This window comes from Mytilus edulis, chromosome 10 (assembly GCF_963676685.1).
Source record: "Mytilus edulis chromosome 10, xbMytEdul2.2, whole genome shotgun sequence".
NCBI classification, from domain to species: Eukaryota; Metazoa; Mollusca; class Bivalvia; order Mytilida; family Mytilidae; genus Mytilus; species Mytilus edulis.
Window position 1 is genome coordinate 4,166,368 of NC_092353.1, and position 18,619 is coordinate 4,184,986.

The 18,619-nt window shown below is 32.7% G+C and overlaps 1 protein-coding gene across 1 annotated transcript; it reads right to left on the reverse strand.

The window, feature by feature from the left end:
- Nucleotides 1-1,980: 1,980 nt before the first annotated feature.
- On the reverse strand, nt 1,981-18,234 carry LOC139493173 (uncharacterized). The gene is made up of 6 exons (XM_071281356.1): nt 18,053-18,234; nt 10,796-10,855; nt 9,222-9,608; nt 5,427-5,615; nt 4,047-4,137; nt 1,981-2,755 (listed from the first exon to the last, which is right to left on the reverse strand). Exons 1-6 carry the CDS (start codon nt 18,111-18,113, stop codon nt 2,260-2,262), a joined length of 1,284 nt encoding a protein of 427 aa, XP_071137457.1. The 5' UTR covers nt 18,114-18,234; the 3' UTR covers nt 1,981-2,259.
- Nucleotides 18,235-18,619: the final 385 nt, after the last annotated feature.

Genomic DNA, 18,619 nt, shown 5'->3' on the forward strand with positions numbered 1-18,619 from the left:
ATGTTTATGCCAATGGAATACATTGCACATGCTAGTTTAGCGAAGCAACGTCACCACTGTTTCGGAGTTTGATTTGTAACCTATTCTTGTTGTCCGTTTTTACTTATAAAAAAGAAGAGAAAATACCAAAGGACATTCAAACTTTGTGAGTCGAAGAAAAACTGACAACGCCACGACATTGAACTAAAAACAACGGAAAGACACACAAGTCTCCAAAACAAAACTAACAGCGCCTTGGTTAAAAAAGGAAAGCGAAAGACAAAACATCAGTGCACAAAAAAACAACATATAAACTTAAAACTTAGCAGCATGAACCCCACCATAAACTGGGCCTTCCGGAAGGGTAAGCAGATCCTGGTCCAAATGCTTCTGTAGGCACTAAGCATGTTAACACGAATTTTATTTCAGTTATCGTATGCTGTTGCGTATTAACGGACGCTTGTTAGAAAACGCATTTTAATTGCTGTTTGCTTTTATTAGAAGTCATGTCCGACAACACTTAGTCAGCACCTAATAAGGAACATTCATACCATGTTTTGTTTCATTCCATTCAGTGATTCTCTAAAAAAAAGTCATTTGTATGCATTTTCCATAGGGTCCTATGTTAACGAAGTCCCCCCGCTGGCGGCCATCTTGGATGATGGATAGGCTACAAAATAACAACACTTGGTCAACACCTCATAAGGAACATACATGCCATATTTGGTTTCATTCCATTCAGTGTTTCTCTAAAAGAAGTAGTTTGTATGCATTTCCCATAGGGTCTTATTTTAAACTAAGTCCCCCGCTGGCAGCCATCTTAAATGATGGATCCGCTGCAAAATAACAACACTTGAGCAGCACCTCATAAGGAACAATCATGCCATGTTTTGTTTCATTCCATTCAACGGTTCTCTAGAAGAAGTTCAAAATGTAAAAAGTTAACGCCGACGACGGACTACGCCGGATGACGACGGACGACGCCGGACGACGGACGACGGACGCCAAGTGGTGAGAAAAGCTCTCTTGGTCCTTTGGGCCAGGTGAGCCAAAAAAGGAATAAGCAGTATCTTTTAACTTCTCTTTCCACTATAAAGATGATGTTCTCTCACTAAATAATTCACAATTTGTTGACTATTTTGGACGCAACTATCCCATCATACTTAAAAAAAGGATACAACTTATACAGTTAAGTTTGATTCATAGCTTGACTTACATGTACAGCTAGCAATTGACAATGATGGTCGGTTGAAAACAAAACTTTACGACAAAAGAGATGATTTTAGCTTCCCGATTGTCAACAATGAGCCAAACCCGTACCGCATTGTCATCTGTAAAAGGCCACGAAATGATTGTGGATATAGTTAGAGTCCCAGATGCTCTTCAACTCCGTATATTATGTATTGACCTTTTAAGTTTTTGATTCGAATGTCACTGATGAGGATTTTGTAGACCAAAGAGAGGCTACAGATAGCAGAGGGACACCCAAACCATAAGCCGAAACAAAACTAACAGCGCCATGGTAAAAAAAGGAAAGCGAAAGACAAAACATTAGTGCACAAAAAACAACATATAAACTTAAAACTTAGCAGCATGAACCCCACCATAAACTGGGCCTTCCGGAAGGGTAAGCAGATCCTGGTCCAAATGCTTCTGTAGTATACAATTATAAGTTTAGTTTCTTTGTTCAGTAATTTATAAATATTTTGAGCAAAAATTAATCATGTTAAGAAAAATAAGAATTGGGAAAAAGTAATATCATAAGACTATTGTAGACTTTTGATATCAATTGCATATAGTTGTACTTGCTAAACAACATTTATACTCCAGCGTCAATACATGTACATGTATAATATGGATTCCAATATATTATTTATGAAGTGTTGATATTTTTCTCTTTACCCGACTGACGAATAAGGTAACTTACTACCTTAAATATCAATAATAAAAAAGTATTCTTAGCGTACCCCTTTCACAAAAAAAAATTGTTCACCTCTTAAATATTTGAAAATATGACAACGCAATGCTTTATTATACAGTTTTAACAAAATATAATGTAGAGATTGCAACAGTATGGCTTTATTACACGCAAAGCATTAGGCACTAAGCATGTTAACACGAATTTTATTTCAGTTATCGTATGCTGTTGCGTAATAACGGACGCTTGTTAGAAAACGCATTTTAATTGCTGTTTGCATTTATTAGAAGTCATGTCCGACAACTCCAATAAAGGGTAATTTCTGGTAATTCGTACTATTTGTTGCACATTTTGTTTTGTCCTCATTCATCAGCTTTCCCCCTATTTGTTTTATCAACCACCGCATATGTCTGATCTACATGTAAACCAGACATCTCCATGTCCTTTTCGCTGCTATTCCTTACCAAAGTAGAAGCATGTTTAACACTTTTAGATTTTCTCCCTTTGTCTACCACGGCATATTCATCATTGCTATTTTCCAAGATAGATATATGTTGTGTTTGGTTGTCTGCTTCACGGAAGTTGACGGCCGCTTTCGGTTTATGTTTAGTATCTGGACTTCCTATTGAACTGTAGTTTCCGTCAGCTGTACTATATTCGACATCAGAACTTCTACTTTCATTAACTCCTCGTTTCCGTCCTAAATCAACCATATGGTAATTACCGTCCTCAATAATATCTTGTTGATCGGAGGAAACGTATAACATGTTACCCTTTAGTTCGCCATTATCAGAATCAGGATCATTACTTCCATGCGTAGTTTGTTCTCCATTTATAGTTTTCTTCTTTGATCTTTTCCTGTAATTCCAAATAATTATGTTTTATCGTGATAAACAAACAACTTTAATTTTCTTTTCTTAGAAATATGGAATATGGAATATTGAGTATCAGTGAGCATAATTACCAAGGAGCCGTTATCTAACGGCAATAATGTCCCAGTTAAGGTCAATAAATTTTCGCCTGAACACCAGGAACTTGATACTACATATAAAACGTTTAACTTAACTTATTCAAAATTAGCGATGATTGTAATATTCAATACGAAAAAATTTGTCTTTAAATTAGAAATCAGTAAAACCATTGTATAATAAAAAAAAAAAACATGTCAGAAAAGCAATTATATACAGAACACTCACGATGGTGTACACAAGATAAAACAAACAAGTATAGGGTATGCAATCTATTATATTCACACATACAGTAAATTCGAACTTAGCAGTAATTTGATATGCGGTACGAATGCTATTATCCATTAAAGTTTGTTTTTTTAAATAATCAGAATGTGTTTGACTTCCATTCCAATCTGTTTTTGTTTGTTTATACAATGACCTTTATTATAAACTAGTCTTGGTTCTGTGTTGAAGGCCTCACTAACACTTTTGGATAAAGACGCGCGGTTCGTTTGGTTTTAGTATGGCTTTTTTTATATTATTGTACAATTCTGAAATTGCAGCAAAACAATCTATTTAATGGTCAGGAAACTATTGATATGCCGGTGTTAATCTGAGATCTTTTCTATTTCATACAAATCAATAAATCTCATATAACGACACAAAGTACGCGGATAGAGATGATATCTTCAAAAGATATGAAGTTAATCAGTTTCAACAAGTCCTTGTTTTGATTATTTCCATTCTGTTAGGGCTGTTTGTTCTAGGTCTGTTGTTGTAAATCATGAGATTATTTCATGAAAATGCAAAACAACAAATGTACCGAACTCCAAAGATAATCCAAAACGGAAAGTTCGTATTAAACACAAAACCAAAAGCTCATTTACACAAAACTAACGAACAACAACTGTAATATTCCCGACTTTGAACATGCATTTACCATATATAAACGGTTGACTAAACCTGGTTTTATAGGTAGCTAAACCTCACATGATTGTTTTACAATGTACAAAAATGTACCTTATCTTTGAAACATTTTGATGACGGAATACCAGCACTGAAAATGGAAGACACCAAACCAATTAATACGCATTACTTTTTTCATTGTTGTCATTTTTGTAGTGATATTCATATTTCAGGTTTTTAATGGACATATTGCAGATAAACAAAATAAGAAAATAACGTTGAATGCAATTTACCTTATACACAGTATAATCAATAGAATAACTATAATCACAAGCACTCCTCCTGCACACGCTCCTGTATAGATGTACAGTTCTAACTTCTTATCTGTAAAAAAAAATGAATTCAATACGATTCTTTGCAACTTTGAATATAAATCACATTCAACTAAGTTGTCTCTATTACTGTATCTTTAATATCAAACCGATAACAACATTAAATGGTATGTCTGTTTTTCATTAATCTTGATAATTATGGTCTCATAATATGATCTATAAACTAAATAGACAACTTTCGAGTTCGTTGCAAATCCGTCAAAAATGTTGGTTTTAGTGAACATCATTCGTGCGTTTAGGGGCGTCGTCACTTCAAATTTTATCATGAGCTTTAGCTGATAGTTATGACGTTTGTGTTTCTTATCGTTTATATTACTTAAAGTATGTAGACTTTTTTATATAATACATACTGAGTCTAAAAATAAAAGTTTACCGCAATTCAAAAGTCATAAATCGATTCAGAAAAAACAAATCCGGTGTGCAAACTGAAACCGAAGGAAACCCATCAACACTATCATGTATTGAATTTTGAACAGCGGTATACTACTGTTGCCTTTATGTATTGCTTATATGGCAATTTTACAGAAATGTTACTATAAATATATCACTAGAATTGTGTGACAGGAAACAGCACAAACAAACGCAAGAACTATCAGCTGAAGCTCATGATAAAATTTGAATATAAAGGCCCAGGCCCTGTGTAGAATAAAAAAAATCTATTGCTTCCATACATTATTTCGATTATAATAGGATTGATATTTGTAACACAGCGAAATCGACATAGCGTTTGCACATATATGTTACGATACATGAGGATTTACGTATGCTATATATTTCTTACAGCCATTATATAACTTACATCTCTATAAGTCTGCGCTAAGTATAGATATATCGAGAATTTTATCACATTGTTGTTAACAAAGCGAAAGACGCACGTCATGTTAGAATCTTGAAGTTCATACAAAGGCTGTGACGACGTCATAATTATTTGGATTAACACGATAACTTATTCAGGGAAAATGGAAATTAACTAAACCATAGTGACTAATAATACAAATGTGAAATAAACTGAAAATACAACAAACGATAAGACTAAACAAAACATCCCACAAAACACACAATAAAACATCATACCTAAATGCATGAATATTGTATTTTTTGTATTTATTTTACTATGGGGAAGTCTTTCTACGAATATATAACTGATGTTTTTGTATTTTGCTTCTAGCAAACATTCGGCTGTTGTCTGCTCTTTTGTAAGTTTTTTGTCTCTTTGACTCATTTCCCATTTGCATTCTCAATTTAATGAACTTTACTACATCTTAAAATGATTAACATTACCCTCTTGATTGTATCCTTTCTTTGATACAGTTTTATCATTGTCTTCAGTAGCAGCTGTTGTCGGCACTATTTCTCCCTCAGATTGTAGCTTGTCTTTATATGTTGTTGCTGCTGATACATGTGTTGTTGTCTCATCAGGATCATCACACTGTATGTTTAATTGTACTTTGGGATCTTTCGACTTATCGTCTAATATTAAAATTATTTTTTATATTATCAATTAACGAAATTCACAATGAAGTATTATTATATTTATTTGTTATGTTATCAATTAACGAAATTCACAATAAAGTACTTTTGTATTTATTTGTTATAGTATCAATTAACGAAATTCACAGTAAATTACTTTTATATTTATTTGTTAGAGTATCAATTAACGAAATTCACAATAAAGTACTATTATATTTATTTGTTATAGTATCTTACTATTAAAGAAATTAAAGAATAAAGTACTATTACATTTATTTGTTATAGTATCAATTAACGAAATTTACAATAAAGTACTATTAAATTTATTTGTTATAGTTACTGTATCAATTAACGAAATTCATAATAAAATACTATCAAACGCAAGTTTAAATTTAAAACGAAATTCTGCTTTTAGTCATAAGTATGCAATCCACATTAAGTAGAGAATGTGTCTGATCCCTTTTTTAATGAACCGAAGGATCGGATTTCATAGCTTTCAAAGGAGGAGCGAGAGATACCAGAGGAACAGTCAAACGATCGAACGCTATCTAGATTTAATATCAAATGAAACTATTTACGACGTGTTAAAAAATTAAACAACGAAATGACATTGTGTTTTACAATTTATGTCAGTTTGTTTTGTTCACTTAAGGAATGACTGTAATAATGTTTCTGTCTACGAAGAAATAACATACAAAATGTGATGCACACTGAATAACCCGCGTGTATTAATTAAAAAAAATTTAGTAAATTGTTATATCATGACAAGTTACAGATCAAGTTCGAATTTTAGTTTCGGTCTAATGATTATGTGCAGAGTTTTAGTCCTTGGACTAAGAAAATTCACTCAAATGATCAGTTTTCCACACTCTTTTTGTCATGCTTGAAGTTTTTAATTTGTTATTTGGTATATAGTTTTATACTAGCTTTCAGTAACTGCTAGTAATTTCAAATCTGTACTTAGTGTGTTTTGGTTGTCGGGATGTACAATTCCCGGCCACGTCCACTTGTATTGGCGTTTGAATTTTTTTCCATCTAATGAGTTAAGCCTTTTTCAACTAATTTTTATAGTTCGTTCTTATGTTACACCACTATTCCAGTTGAAGAGAGAGTTGGGATCCCGCCAACATGTTTAACCCCGCCACATTGTCTTCGTATGTGACTGTCCCAAGTCAGGAGCCTGCTATTCAGTGGTTGTCGTTTGTTTATGTGTTACATATTTTTTTTCGTTGATTTTTTGTACATAAATTAGGCAGTTAGTTTTCTCGTTTGAATTGTTTTACATTGTCATTTCGGGGCCTTTTATTGCTGACTATGCGGTATTGGCTTTACTCATTGTTGAAGGACGTACGGTGACCTATAGTTATTAATTTCTGTGTCATTTTGTCTCTTGTGGAGAATTGGCAATCGAACCACATCTTCTTTTACAAAATCATCGGGTATAAAAAGTACTCAACTATCAAGAATATTAATTTAAAAAAGACACTTGGTATTGTCATCGACAAAAATATTAGTAACTATAGCATTATAGAGCTCTCATCTGTTTAAAATTATTCTTCCTTAATGACTAAAAGAACAGAATTCAATGCCGTTGCGTAAAAATCTTTTAAAAAAAGGGGAAAATGTTTACACTTTTATTGGTGCCGACAAACAACCAATGTATAGGTATAAAAAGTAATCAATTATCTTCATCTACAATTTTTTTAATGCAATTAACAAATAACTGAATGGCTATTGCTTCACACAAAATTTTGAAAAAAAGATTTCTAAATTAATACAAGCAATACATAACTGTAATAATGTGTTTGAAGATTGGTAAATAATATTTAAAATATATATAAGCATACGATCGATTGCGAATAAAAATATATTGAGGTCAAGCTGCTTACCATTCAGATAGGAAAACCAAACAATCTAATCCTTTAGAAAGTGGATATCCGTTTTATGGTGATAACATGCATTTTATTTATGCTTCAATGTATAGCAGAATTTGATTTTTATAAACGTGATATGGATTACCGTCATAAGTTAGAATATATTAATGATTAAGGGAAATGTTGTCCATTTGGCTGAATCATGTACGCAGTAAATTGCTCATACTTAGATTCATGCCGTGTTCTTTTTCCTTGCATTCAAATTCTTTCAATATGTTACTGATTTAATGATGACAATAAGCCGGATATCCTTATCACTTTTCATGTATTGACTTTTATTTTAAACAACGCGTTACCATTCAACGGGTTCATGAAGGTGGCACGGTAGTATTTCCTGGCCCATAAGGGACAATGATAGCCTTATTAGAATGTTCACCACTTTCTAACACTGCCAAAAATTCTACATTCATAGCTAACTGAAGTACTTTCATTTTACTATTAAGAAATACTATATTATGTATGTTTCATTATAATACGTTATTCTGATCGGCTAACTGCACATCATGTGTTATTCCTTAAGCAATTGCATTACTCAATAAAACTTATCATTCATGTTAACACGAGGTCCCACAATAAAGTGCATAGGTGAATTAAATAAAAAGTTGATAAAATTCGTGTTTTCATGATCCTAGCTAAAAAATGTTATTATAAGTATTAACTTTTTGGAATTTTTGATCCTCAATGCTCTTCAACTTTGTACTTTGGCTTTATAAATATTTTGATATGAGCGTCACTGATGAGGCTTATGTAGACGAAACGCGCGTCTGGCGTACTAAATTATAATCCTGGTACCTTTGATAACTATTTACACCACTGGGTCGATGCCACTACTTGTGGTCGTTTCGTCCCCGAGGGTATCACCAGCCCAGTAGTCAACATTTCGGTGTTGACATGAATATCAATAATGTGGTCATTTTTATAAATGTTTACACAATTTTATTTAATTTAAAAAAAACTAAGGATTTTCTTATCCCAGACATAGATTACCTTAGCCGTATTTGGCATAACATTTTGGAATTTTGGATCCTCAATGCTATTCAACTTTGTACTTGTTTGGCTTTATAAATATTTTGATATGAGCGTCACTGATGAGTCTTATGTAGACGAAACGCGCGTCTGGCGTACTAAATTATAATCCTGGTACCTTCGATAACTATTGAATGCTTCTTTTTGTAACTTCATAGGGTTGTAAAAGCGTTGACCGTGCGCACATTTTTAAAATGAAGTACTTCGCTTTTAAACCCAATAAAAATTTTACAAAAAGAGGCATTCAATTCTTAAATAAATGATTGTGTATCATGCCTGTTTACTTTTTTCCCTATTTTAAAAAAACCTTAGGCCACTAGGGCTTTTGGGTCTTTTATCATGCAGTGAAAATTATTTCATATTTTTCTACACCCGATTCATCCCTCATCTTGGGAAAGTATGTTCAGTTGATACTGTATTTTTTGTCCAATCACACTGTTCAGATACATTGACTTAGGTAGGGTACACAAAAGAGCAGCCTAAATTCTGGAATGCAAATACTACCGTGCCACCTGAATGCCTCTGCTGTATTGTTTGACATTGAAATTGTGGATAGAACTGGGAAGTTTCATCTTTTTTCTTTCGCATAACAGGTAAGAAAGCATCGTGTATTTTATTCATTATTATATATGAAACAAAAACGTACCTCTAAATATATGCATGCAGTATCCTCTGGTAAAATTGCCAGCAATAACTCTTGATTTCAGTTCGATAACGCTATTGTTTTCTAGAACAATTTCTCGCTTTTTAGTACCATTTTTACATTGTATTGGGTCAATATTTCTTTTAAATCCTGTAACTTCAGGATAATCAACATCAATAGCTAGTCCACAATTCTGTGTTGATGGAACTGTATTTTCCTGGTTTTGGTATTTTCTCATAAGTACAGAGTAATTGCCTGTATTTTTTAGAAGACTGATGCGACACGTACAGTTAGCTTTCTGCTTCATTACACGTATAATTACACTATCTTTGAATTTCCAACCGTCCTCACTTTTTTCAACTACGTGGTCGCCTGTACACATGTCTGCCGCTAAGAGAAGAAACAATGTCAGTAGATAAACTGTTTTATTTCATGTGAGTATTAACTGAACCAGGGATGATTTTAGTATGATTTTTTTCAAAATGAAGCTTCTTTTATTTTAAATGATCTCTCATAAATTCGTCCGAATTGAACACATTTCTAATCAATCTACATGACGACATAAGAGGCAAGCCAAAATGTAGACAAGGTCTGCTCGTAGTAACTTAGTATTTTCTGTGCGATGCAACAATTAATGAAAACATAACAAACATCTCTAAAGAAACACACATCTAGCTTTTCTACACTAAATCATAAAAATATAATGCAAATAATATACATTTACTATACAGAACGTGTTGTTCTTAGAAGATACTTTCAGCACATCGATACATACAATACAAGTATCTGACTTATATGGCTATGGAACCCCACCGACTATGAAATGACCGTGCAGTACTAACCATAGACCTATAATTAGATACTAACCGAACTAGTTCTATAGTAACTGAAGATGGAAATATAAAGGAATATAAGTACATTTACTTTTGTTCTTATATCAAAGACATTTATAAGTATATCAGCTCATTTTCCGTATACGCTTACTGGTTATTTATTAATTCCAACCGATTTTTTTCAAAGTACAAAGGTGATAATCGCAAAAAAAAGCTTTTTCATACTTTCGACATTCTATTAATTTCTGAAAAAGAAAGAAGTATATATTGCAAGGATTCAATTTAAAGTCCGTATCTGTCAAATCATTATGAGCTTTGTTTAAATCTAAGCAGAATACTAGTTTATCGAATCGATTTAATGGCGATCGGTATACAACTCCGAATTTACCTTTATCGGGTGGACACTGTGAACATACTAGTATGTATATATAGACAATGTCTCAGCGACAATCTTCCTTCCTATTTATCAAATTTTATTACATATTCTGAAGCGTACACATGTCTTTAAATGTCTGATACAAAAGTTTGACGCAGAAAAAGGACATATGACATCATACAGGAATGTGCAACAGACTAGATCAATTACGCTGAATTTTTAATTTACACATTGAGTGTTGAACATACGAGAAATAGGTTGAATAACTTGTTAAAATCATTATAAAACCTATAATTATCAAAGTGTGGTGTTCACAAAACAAAACCTCTATTGTCTGACCGACAGAAACAGAAATTATAATGATTTACCTATATCATTATGCTTATAGCCTTTGCCAATAAAACACGGATCATCTACAGCTCCCAACTCTGAAATATATAAAGCATCTTATCATCGTGTATGTTCACAAAAAAAAGTAAAGAAAACAAAAAGATTAATTTTATGTCTGATATTTGTTATGCAATAAAATGTTTTTCGATTATTATTGTCAATTTTCAATAATCGACATAAAAGTTTTTTTTCTTCAGAAAATGATGCGTAAAGATAATGCCATCAAATATTAAAACTGTGAAATTAATCTTTTTGATACCCATTTTGTAACTAGTAAATACTGCAGTTTTATCATGTATATCTTTTATATAGTCTTTTTATTACTATTTGCAAAAGTATAAATTATTCTAAATCAAAGGGATGTTCTGGTACCTAACAGAAAACCCTGGCCGATTTTGGCACAACTTTTTTGAACTTTTGGTCCTCGATGCTGTTCAACTTTGTACTTGTTTTGGCTTTCAAACTTTTGTATCTCGGCGTCACTAGTAAGTCTTGTGTGGACAAAACGCACTTCTGGCGTATTAAATTTTAAACCTGGTGCCTTTTGTTAGCTATTATTCGTGTGTTTCTTTGTCAAGTGTGTTCTCCTTTTTATTTGAATTGTAGTCCTGTAATGTTGTGTTGTTATTATAATGTTATATTTAACATGACCATAAAAGAGGGAGGTTTGTCATGCCACAAAACCAGGTTCAACCCACCGTTTTCCATTTAAAAAAATGTCCTGTACCAAGTCAGGAATATGGTCATTGTTATATTATAGGCAGTTTCTGTGTGTGTTACATTTTCACGTTGTGTTTCTTTTGTGTCGTTTGTTTCCTCTTATATTTGAGTGTGAATTCACATTATTATAAGTCGTGTCACCGTACTTTTCTATCCCAAATTCATGTATTTGGTTTTGATGTTATATTTGTTATTCTCATCGGATTTTGTCTAATGCTTAGTTCGTTTTTGTGTGTGTTTCATTTTAATGTTGTGTCGTCATCCTCTTATATTTAATGCGTTTCTCTCGGTTTTGGTTTGTGACCCGGATTTGTTTTTTTTTCTATCGATTTATGAGTTTTGAACATCGGTATACTACTGTTGCCTTTATTTGTTGCATTTTTTTTAATAAATGATTTTTGGGGGAAATGTCTGTAGCATTTCATATTACATATTAGAAATGTATATCAATATCTCATTTCAGATTTCTTATTTCAGAATCTACATTCCAAATTCCCATTTAATTTTTCCTTAGAAAGGCACAGGGCCTTTAATATAAGAAGCTATTGTAACATTCAAAGATCATTGAGAAGATAAAGAAAGAAATATTTTTCAAAGTCAATAGTCCAATTTTATGTACTTAAAATGGCTTTGTATTCTGAAATATTTACTACCTCAGCATGACATGTACGCAATTATAAATGAGAAACTCCAAAAGAAGCGAGACCGGGTATGTCGAGATAGTAAGCGTCAGATGTTATCATTGCATCATTCGGCATGCAAATCCAAATTCAGTCAACACGTAACATTGAAGATAAGACACGATGGGTAATTCCATAGACCAGACGGCAATTGTAGTTTCTAACGATTAAAAAACCGCATACGCATGTCACAGGTGAGAGTAGATGGTCTTGGAGTATTTAGGTTCTGACGTTGTCTATCATCTTGATTACGAGTTTATTTATTTTTTTAATTTGTATATGTGTCAACACTTACTAATAAAAGAGTGGCAAAATATACAAGAGGGACAGTCAAACTCCTAAATCGAAAATAAACTGGCTATGCCTTTTCTAAAAAAGAAAAGCGCACAGAATACACCATAGAAAAAATAAAGACTAAGCAACACGAACCCAACCAAAAACTGGAGGTGATCTCAGGTGCTCCGGATGGGACAGCATATCCTGCTCCATATGTGGCACCCGTCGTGTTGCTCGTGTTATTAAAACCCGGTGATAAGTCTAACTGTGTTTACGATATGTGAAATACCTGAACGTATAAGAAGTCTGCATGTTGAGCTATATTTACGAATGATGTCCTTATACAGATGATAACATTTAGTAAATGTTTTGACCAGTTTGTGATATCGAAAACCGTGGTGTAATAATTTTTCAGTAATACATAAATTTGTCTCGTTAAAATCTAAAACATTGTTACATACACGAGCGAATCGTACAAGTAGAGATATATAAACACCGTAAGATGATGACAAGGGAAATTCACCATCTAAATATGGATAATTAACGATAGGAAATGAAAAATCATCTCTTTTATCATATATTTTAGTACTAAGCTTTCCGTTAATGATATAAATATCAAGATCGAGGAAAGGGTAGTGGTCATTGTTAGTATTAGCTTTATTTAAAGTAAGTTCAACAGGATACATTTCTTTAGTAAACATACTGAAGTCGTCATTATTTAGAGCCAAAATAGCATCCAAATATCTAAAAGTATTATTAAATTTGTGTATCAGATGTTGTTTCGATGGGTCTTTGCTGATTTTTGTCATAAATTGTAACTCATAGCAATACAAAAACAGGTCTGCAATAAGTGGTGCATAGTTATGTTTGTTTTGGTTACAAATTATTGTCAATATGATGGATTCGTATGCCACTGTCGTACAAGTGAGAGGTTTATTTATCTATAAAATCAGGTCAAATCACCATTTTTCTAACATATAAAGGACGTTTCGGTAAGAAGTCAGGAATATATCAGTTAAAATTGAGAAGGGAATGGAGGGATTGTTAATGAGACAACAATCCGACTTTATCATAGCTAAAAAATCCCGCCCTCAGAGGCGGTCTTAAGCTGTCCTTTTACAAAATTCTGTACTTGTTGAGTGGAAATGGACGTCAAAAATAATTCCAAAACATATTTTTTTTTAATGAACTTAAATTGAAATAACTTAAATTGTTTTTCATTATCTTGGTGTGTTTGAGATTTTCATTTTTTCGTTTTGAATTTTGCATGGAGGTATTTTATTATTTCAATACTTTAGGACACATTCACGTCGTATCAGTCATCAAATAGGTGATAACTACAGTAAAACGTATGTTTAGTCGATTTCAATTGTTTTCGTTATTACTCTGTTTGCAAAGTGTTTCGAAAAGACTATTATTTGGTAAACGATGTCCAAATAGTGTGAAATAAATATTTATTCAAAATTTATGTTACTTTTGAAACTTTTGAAATCAACAAATAGAAAATTAATAACATCACCTTCAACCCTATATAAACATATCAAGCCACTAAACCCTAGAGATATGTTGTCAATCAAAAGTTTGATATGATACCATCCTCGATATATTTGTTAAATGAAGAAGCTTCTTTTGTCGTTCGTTTTAGGATTTTTATAACGTTTACGTGTCAAGTGAAAAAGGGATGTTTTTATTGTCAATTTTCTGTTGAGGAAGACGAGAAGGATGGATTTTTTGATTTTATAAACTGTTTTGTTTATGATGTACATGTAAGCGTTTATGTGGGATCTCAAGTTTTGCTGCGAATTTCATCTTTTAAAGTTTTGCATTTTTTGCATTTACGAAAAATACAATTCAATGCTTTGTCTGCAGGAGCAAAATTAGTTTTCTTGTAAATTGATTATAATGCATTCAAAACCTAGGGTTACTTGAATGGTAACACATCTTCTCTTGTCAAATTGTAGATGCATGACCGAACCGGGTTTTTTTTTCTTTCAGTTAAAGTGTCTTGTATAAAGTCAGCTGTCTCGTTCTTCATAAATTTGCTGACATACAGCGGTTCAACTCCATCAATTAATAACCTGAAGTTTTTCTTCAAGTTGATTAGCTAGATAATACAATATATTTGGCTATCAACATCAGTTATTCATTGTTCCTGGTTATCGCATATCCAGCGGCTATTAGTAATGAACAAAGCAATCAGGAAGTTTACATTTTACTTCCTTTTTATTATATTCAGATAAAAGGTTAATAACGAATATTATAAAAAGTAATGCTCATCACCTTTTAAAAAGACTCATGACATTGACGTAATAAACAAACATTATAGAATCAGGATCAATGCGATCTATTTAACGATTATGGGACGACTTGTTGTGTAGTTGAAACAGCTTGTAGTCTGCTTTATATCCATCTGATGATTTAAGTCCTTTTCACCTAATTTCTATAGTTTGCTCTTATTTTGTACTGTTACACCACTACTACAGTTTAGGAGGAGGGTTGGCGCCTTCAAACTTGTTTAACTCCATCACATTATGTAAGTGACTGTCCCAAGATCGGAGCCTGTTACTGTATATCTTTTTTATTTACTTTTTATTTTTCTATTTTGTACATACATCAGGCCATTAATTTTCTCGTTTGAAATGTTATTTTTATTCGTCATGTCGTAGCCTTTTGAAGCTGGCTTCGAGGTATGGGGTTTACACTTTGCGGTAGGCCATACAGTGACCTTTTTAATTTCTGTGTTATTCAGTCTCCTGGGGAGAGTTGTCTTTGGTAATAATACCATATCTGCTTATTAACGATAGTAGAGGGGCATTATGTTTTCTAGTCTGTGCATCCGTTCGTCCGTCCGTTCGTCCGTCTGTCCGCTTCGGGTTAAAGTTTTTTGTCAAGTTAGTTTTTGATGAAACTGAAGTCCAATCAACTTGAAACTTAGTTCACATGTTCTTTATGGAATGATCTTTCTTACTGTAAAGCCAAATTAGACATTTGATCCCAATTTCATGGTCCACTAAACATAGAAAAAGAAAGTGCGAGTTTCAGCTTAAAGTTTTTGGTCAACGTAGTGTTTGATGAAGATGAAGTCTAAACAACTTGAAACTTAGTACACATGTTCCCTATGGTACAATTTTTCTAATTTAAATGCCAAATTAGATTTTTTAACCAACATCACGGTCCATTCAACATGGAGAATTATAGTGCGACACATCCTTGATTTTATATAAAACAAATGGACGTTGTTCATTGTAGAACTACACACTAACATGTCTAACAGCAAACAACACTGTTCCATCAATCATTTGGCGACTTGCTAGTACAATTACGACGATAGCAAAACAATGGGCTAATGGGACTAAGGCTATCATAAAACAAATTGTGAAAAAACATGTAAGACTCGTTTAAACAGCAAACACAAGACATCAGAAATTTTTCAATCGGAGTAGCTAAATATATGAATGTTGGATATATTAATACCATGAAACTTCGGAAGCAATGCGAATTCATACGCAGTTAAACAGTAAGGTCGTACGCCGACCTATAATTAATGTCTGTGTCATTAATTCTATTGTTGAGAGTTATTTCGTTAGCAATCATACCACATCTTTTTTTTATATATATTTTCGGTAATAGGTCACGTCCGGTACTTATCAAGATGGTAAACCACAATTTAAGACGTGTTAAACATTTCCTTAGTTTGTTTAGACATATCGGATAGGTAAAGCAATTCGTGATGATGTCCATACAAGTTAAACTGTCATTTTCAATCTTTACTTTTCATAACTCAGTTTGGGCAGTTTCTACGTAAAGATCTTACTCTTGTATATGAAGAACGTAAAGTGTGAACATGCACAAGTGTAACGTAACTACTGAGATATGTAAACACATTCAACGGGTCAAACGATAGGTTATTGGTGAGAAATTGGAATTTCATAAATTGGAGGGCGGAATCAGCCCGTTTGTCATATAATGTCTGAAGTCATCCATCAGTGTCAGTATTGATGAATTATAAAGGTATGAAGCAGTCCTTCTATTTTGAATAGTATCCTTAATTTCAAGTTCGCTGGGATGTATGAGATATAAACATGGGTTATTCAATGATAGGACATCACCAACGATAAGAAGTATTACCTGAAGCAAGAACTATATATCTACGATTACCATATTTATAGGACAACGTTCTTTAAAATGATATGGTTAAGTCAATCTTTAATTTGAGCATGAGGAATAACAGTGTAAAGCGTATAAAATCGAAGGTCATAATGTTTGTGCGAAAATGGTGAGATTGTTATCTAAGATTCAGCAGTAGATCTTTAGAACTTTTACGAATCTTTATCGACGTATTTCTGAAGACCATCTTTCACTGTCGAAAGAATAGAAGTCAGCATTTAAGAAAGTTGTCCATCATCTTTATGATTTAGCTAATATAAAGGAATATGCAGTTTTGTTCTTTATTCCAATATAGAAAAATAAGATGTGATATGATTGCAAATGAGACAACTCTCCACGAGAGACTAAAATGACATACAAATTAATTCCAAGGTCTTTTATGCGACATTCAAATTAATGGTTTTTACATATGAAGACAATTTTAATGGTGGCTTCATCTGCTCGAATGACATATTTGTCGTGAAAAGAATACTAAGCATCCATAACCTCGAGGTTCTTGAATGGGTTAGAAATCCATATGATCATACTACATCATAGTGCACTTCTGAATGCATTGTCGAAAAGCTTTGATAAATTCAGACAAAGTGTTTAGTCACTTAACAAAGTGTCAGAGGGAATTTCATCTTATCCATTTAGAATCAACTTACATTGTCGGAGCACCTGTAATCAACCCCAGTTTTTGGTACGGTGTGAACTGTTCATTCAATCGTTTTTTTTATATAAGGACTTTGTATATTTTTGCTCGTCTGTTCGTCGATTATCGTGTTTGATCATCGTTGTTATTTTGTCGACTTCTATGATATCTTCCGCATTTTCTTATTTATCAAATAATACAAAACAAGATTAATATGACAAAGAATATGTGGTATGATTGACAATGAGACAACTCTCCACAAGAGACCAAATTGCACAGAAATTAACAAAAAGCCCCAAAATGACAATGTAAAACAAGACAAACGAGAAAAATAACGGCCTAATTTATGTTCCAAAATGTAAAGCATAAACAAGCGACAACCACTGAATTACAAGCTCCTGACTTGGGACAGGCAAGGTGAGTTAGTATAATTTTATTCTAAAGATAAGATATAGTGGTAACAATTCATTAAAAAGTAATATGAAGAAAACATTTGACTTAGACTTAACTAAAAATAAACAAAACGATATAACAAACACCGTTATTCACATGGAATAAACTATAAACAGCAGGCAAAATGCAAACAATGAGATGAAATATACTAAAAGCTCTCTATTATAGCAGTCGAAAAAGCTAAGAAAGCCTTGGTAAAACACTGTAATCGTCAATCGGTCGAACAAAAGCATACATAATAAACATGAACAAAATGCATAAACAGCAGACAAAATGCAAAGACCTGGTATAGATCAAACGCTTACCTGATATAACGGTAAGTAACAAAATTCTTGACAACAAATATGTGCAACTAGTAATCTTCATGGTAATTAGTGATACAAACAACTAACTGCATCAACGAAGAAGTACACTGTGCAAATATAGACTGTTGAGTAAACTTTATACCAGTAATTGTGGGTGACACTTACATGTCAAGTTTATCAGCGTTTAATCAATTAGTTTTCCCTACTTAAATTAACTGTAAGTAGTTCATATATTAGTATTTTCAAGTTATAAGTATATACTTTTTATCAGTGCCTAAATACAATTCATCTACAATTTTAATCTGGGTTTGCAATTTAAGAGTTGATATTATTTAAAACAAATATTTAATATGGATGATTTGAATTATCAAACTAAAAAGAGGAAAAAAGAAACCACTTCTTGAAACATCAATAACCCGACGAAAAAGCGGAAACAGACAAAGGCAAACAATGTGTATTCAATACAGCGATGAAATCCCGAACTCAGATGCGTGCTTCAGCTGGCCCTTAAACAAAAACGTTTACTTGTTTGTTGACAATTGACATTATACTAAATTCCGAAATATA

What these genes read in the sequence shown, in the direction of transcription:
- LOC139493173 (XM_071281356.1), bottom strand. Translation starts at nt 18,113, where the DNA reads ATGAAGATTACTAGTTGCACATATTTGTTGTCAAGAATTTTGTTACTT. An exon ending in GTTACTTACCGTTATATCAG is followed by an intron (nt 10,856 to 18,052) that starts GTAAGCGTTTGA and finishes TATATATTTCAG; the next exon opens with AGTTGGGAGCTGTAGATGAT. An exon ending in TTGATTATACTGTGTATAAG is followed by an intron (nt 2,756 to 4,046) that starts GTAAATTGCATT and finishes TTGGAATTACAG; the next exon opens with GAAAAGATCAAAGAAGAAAA.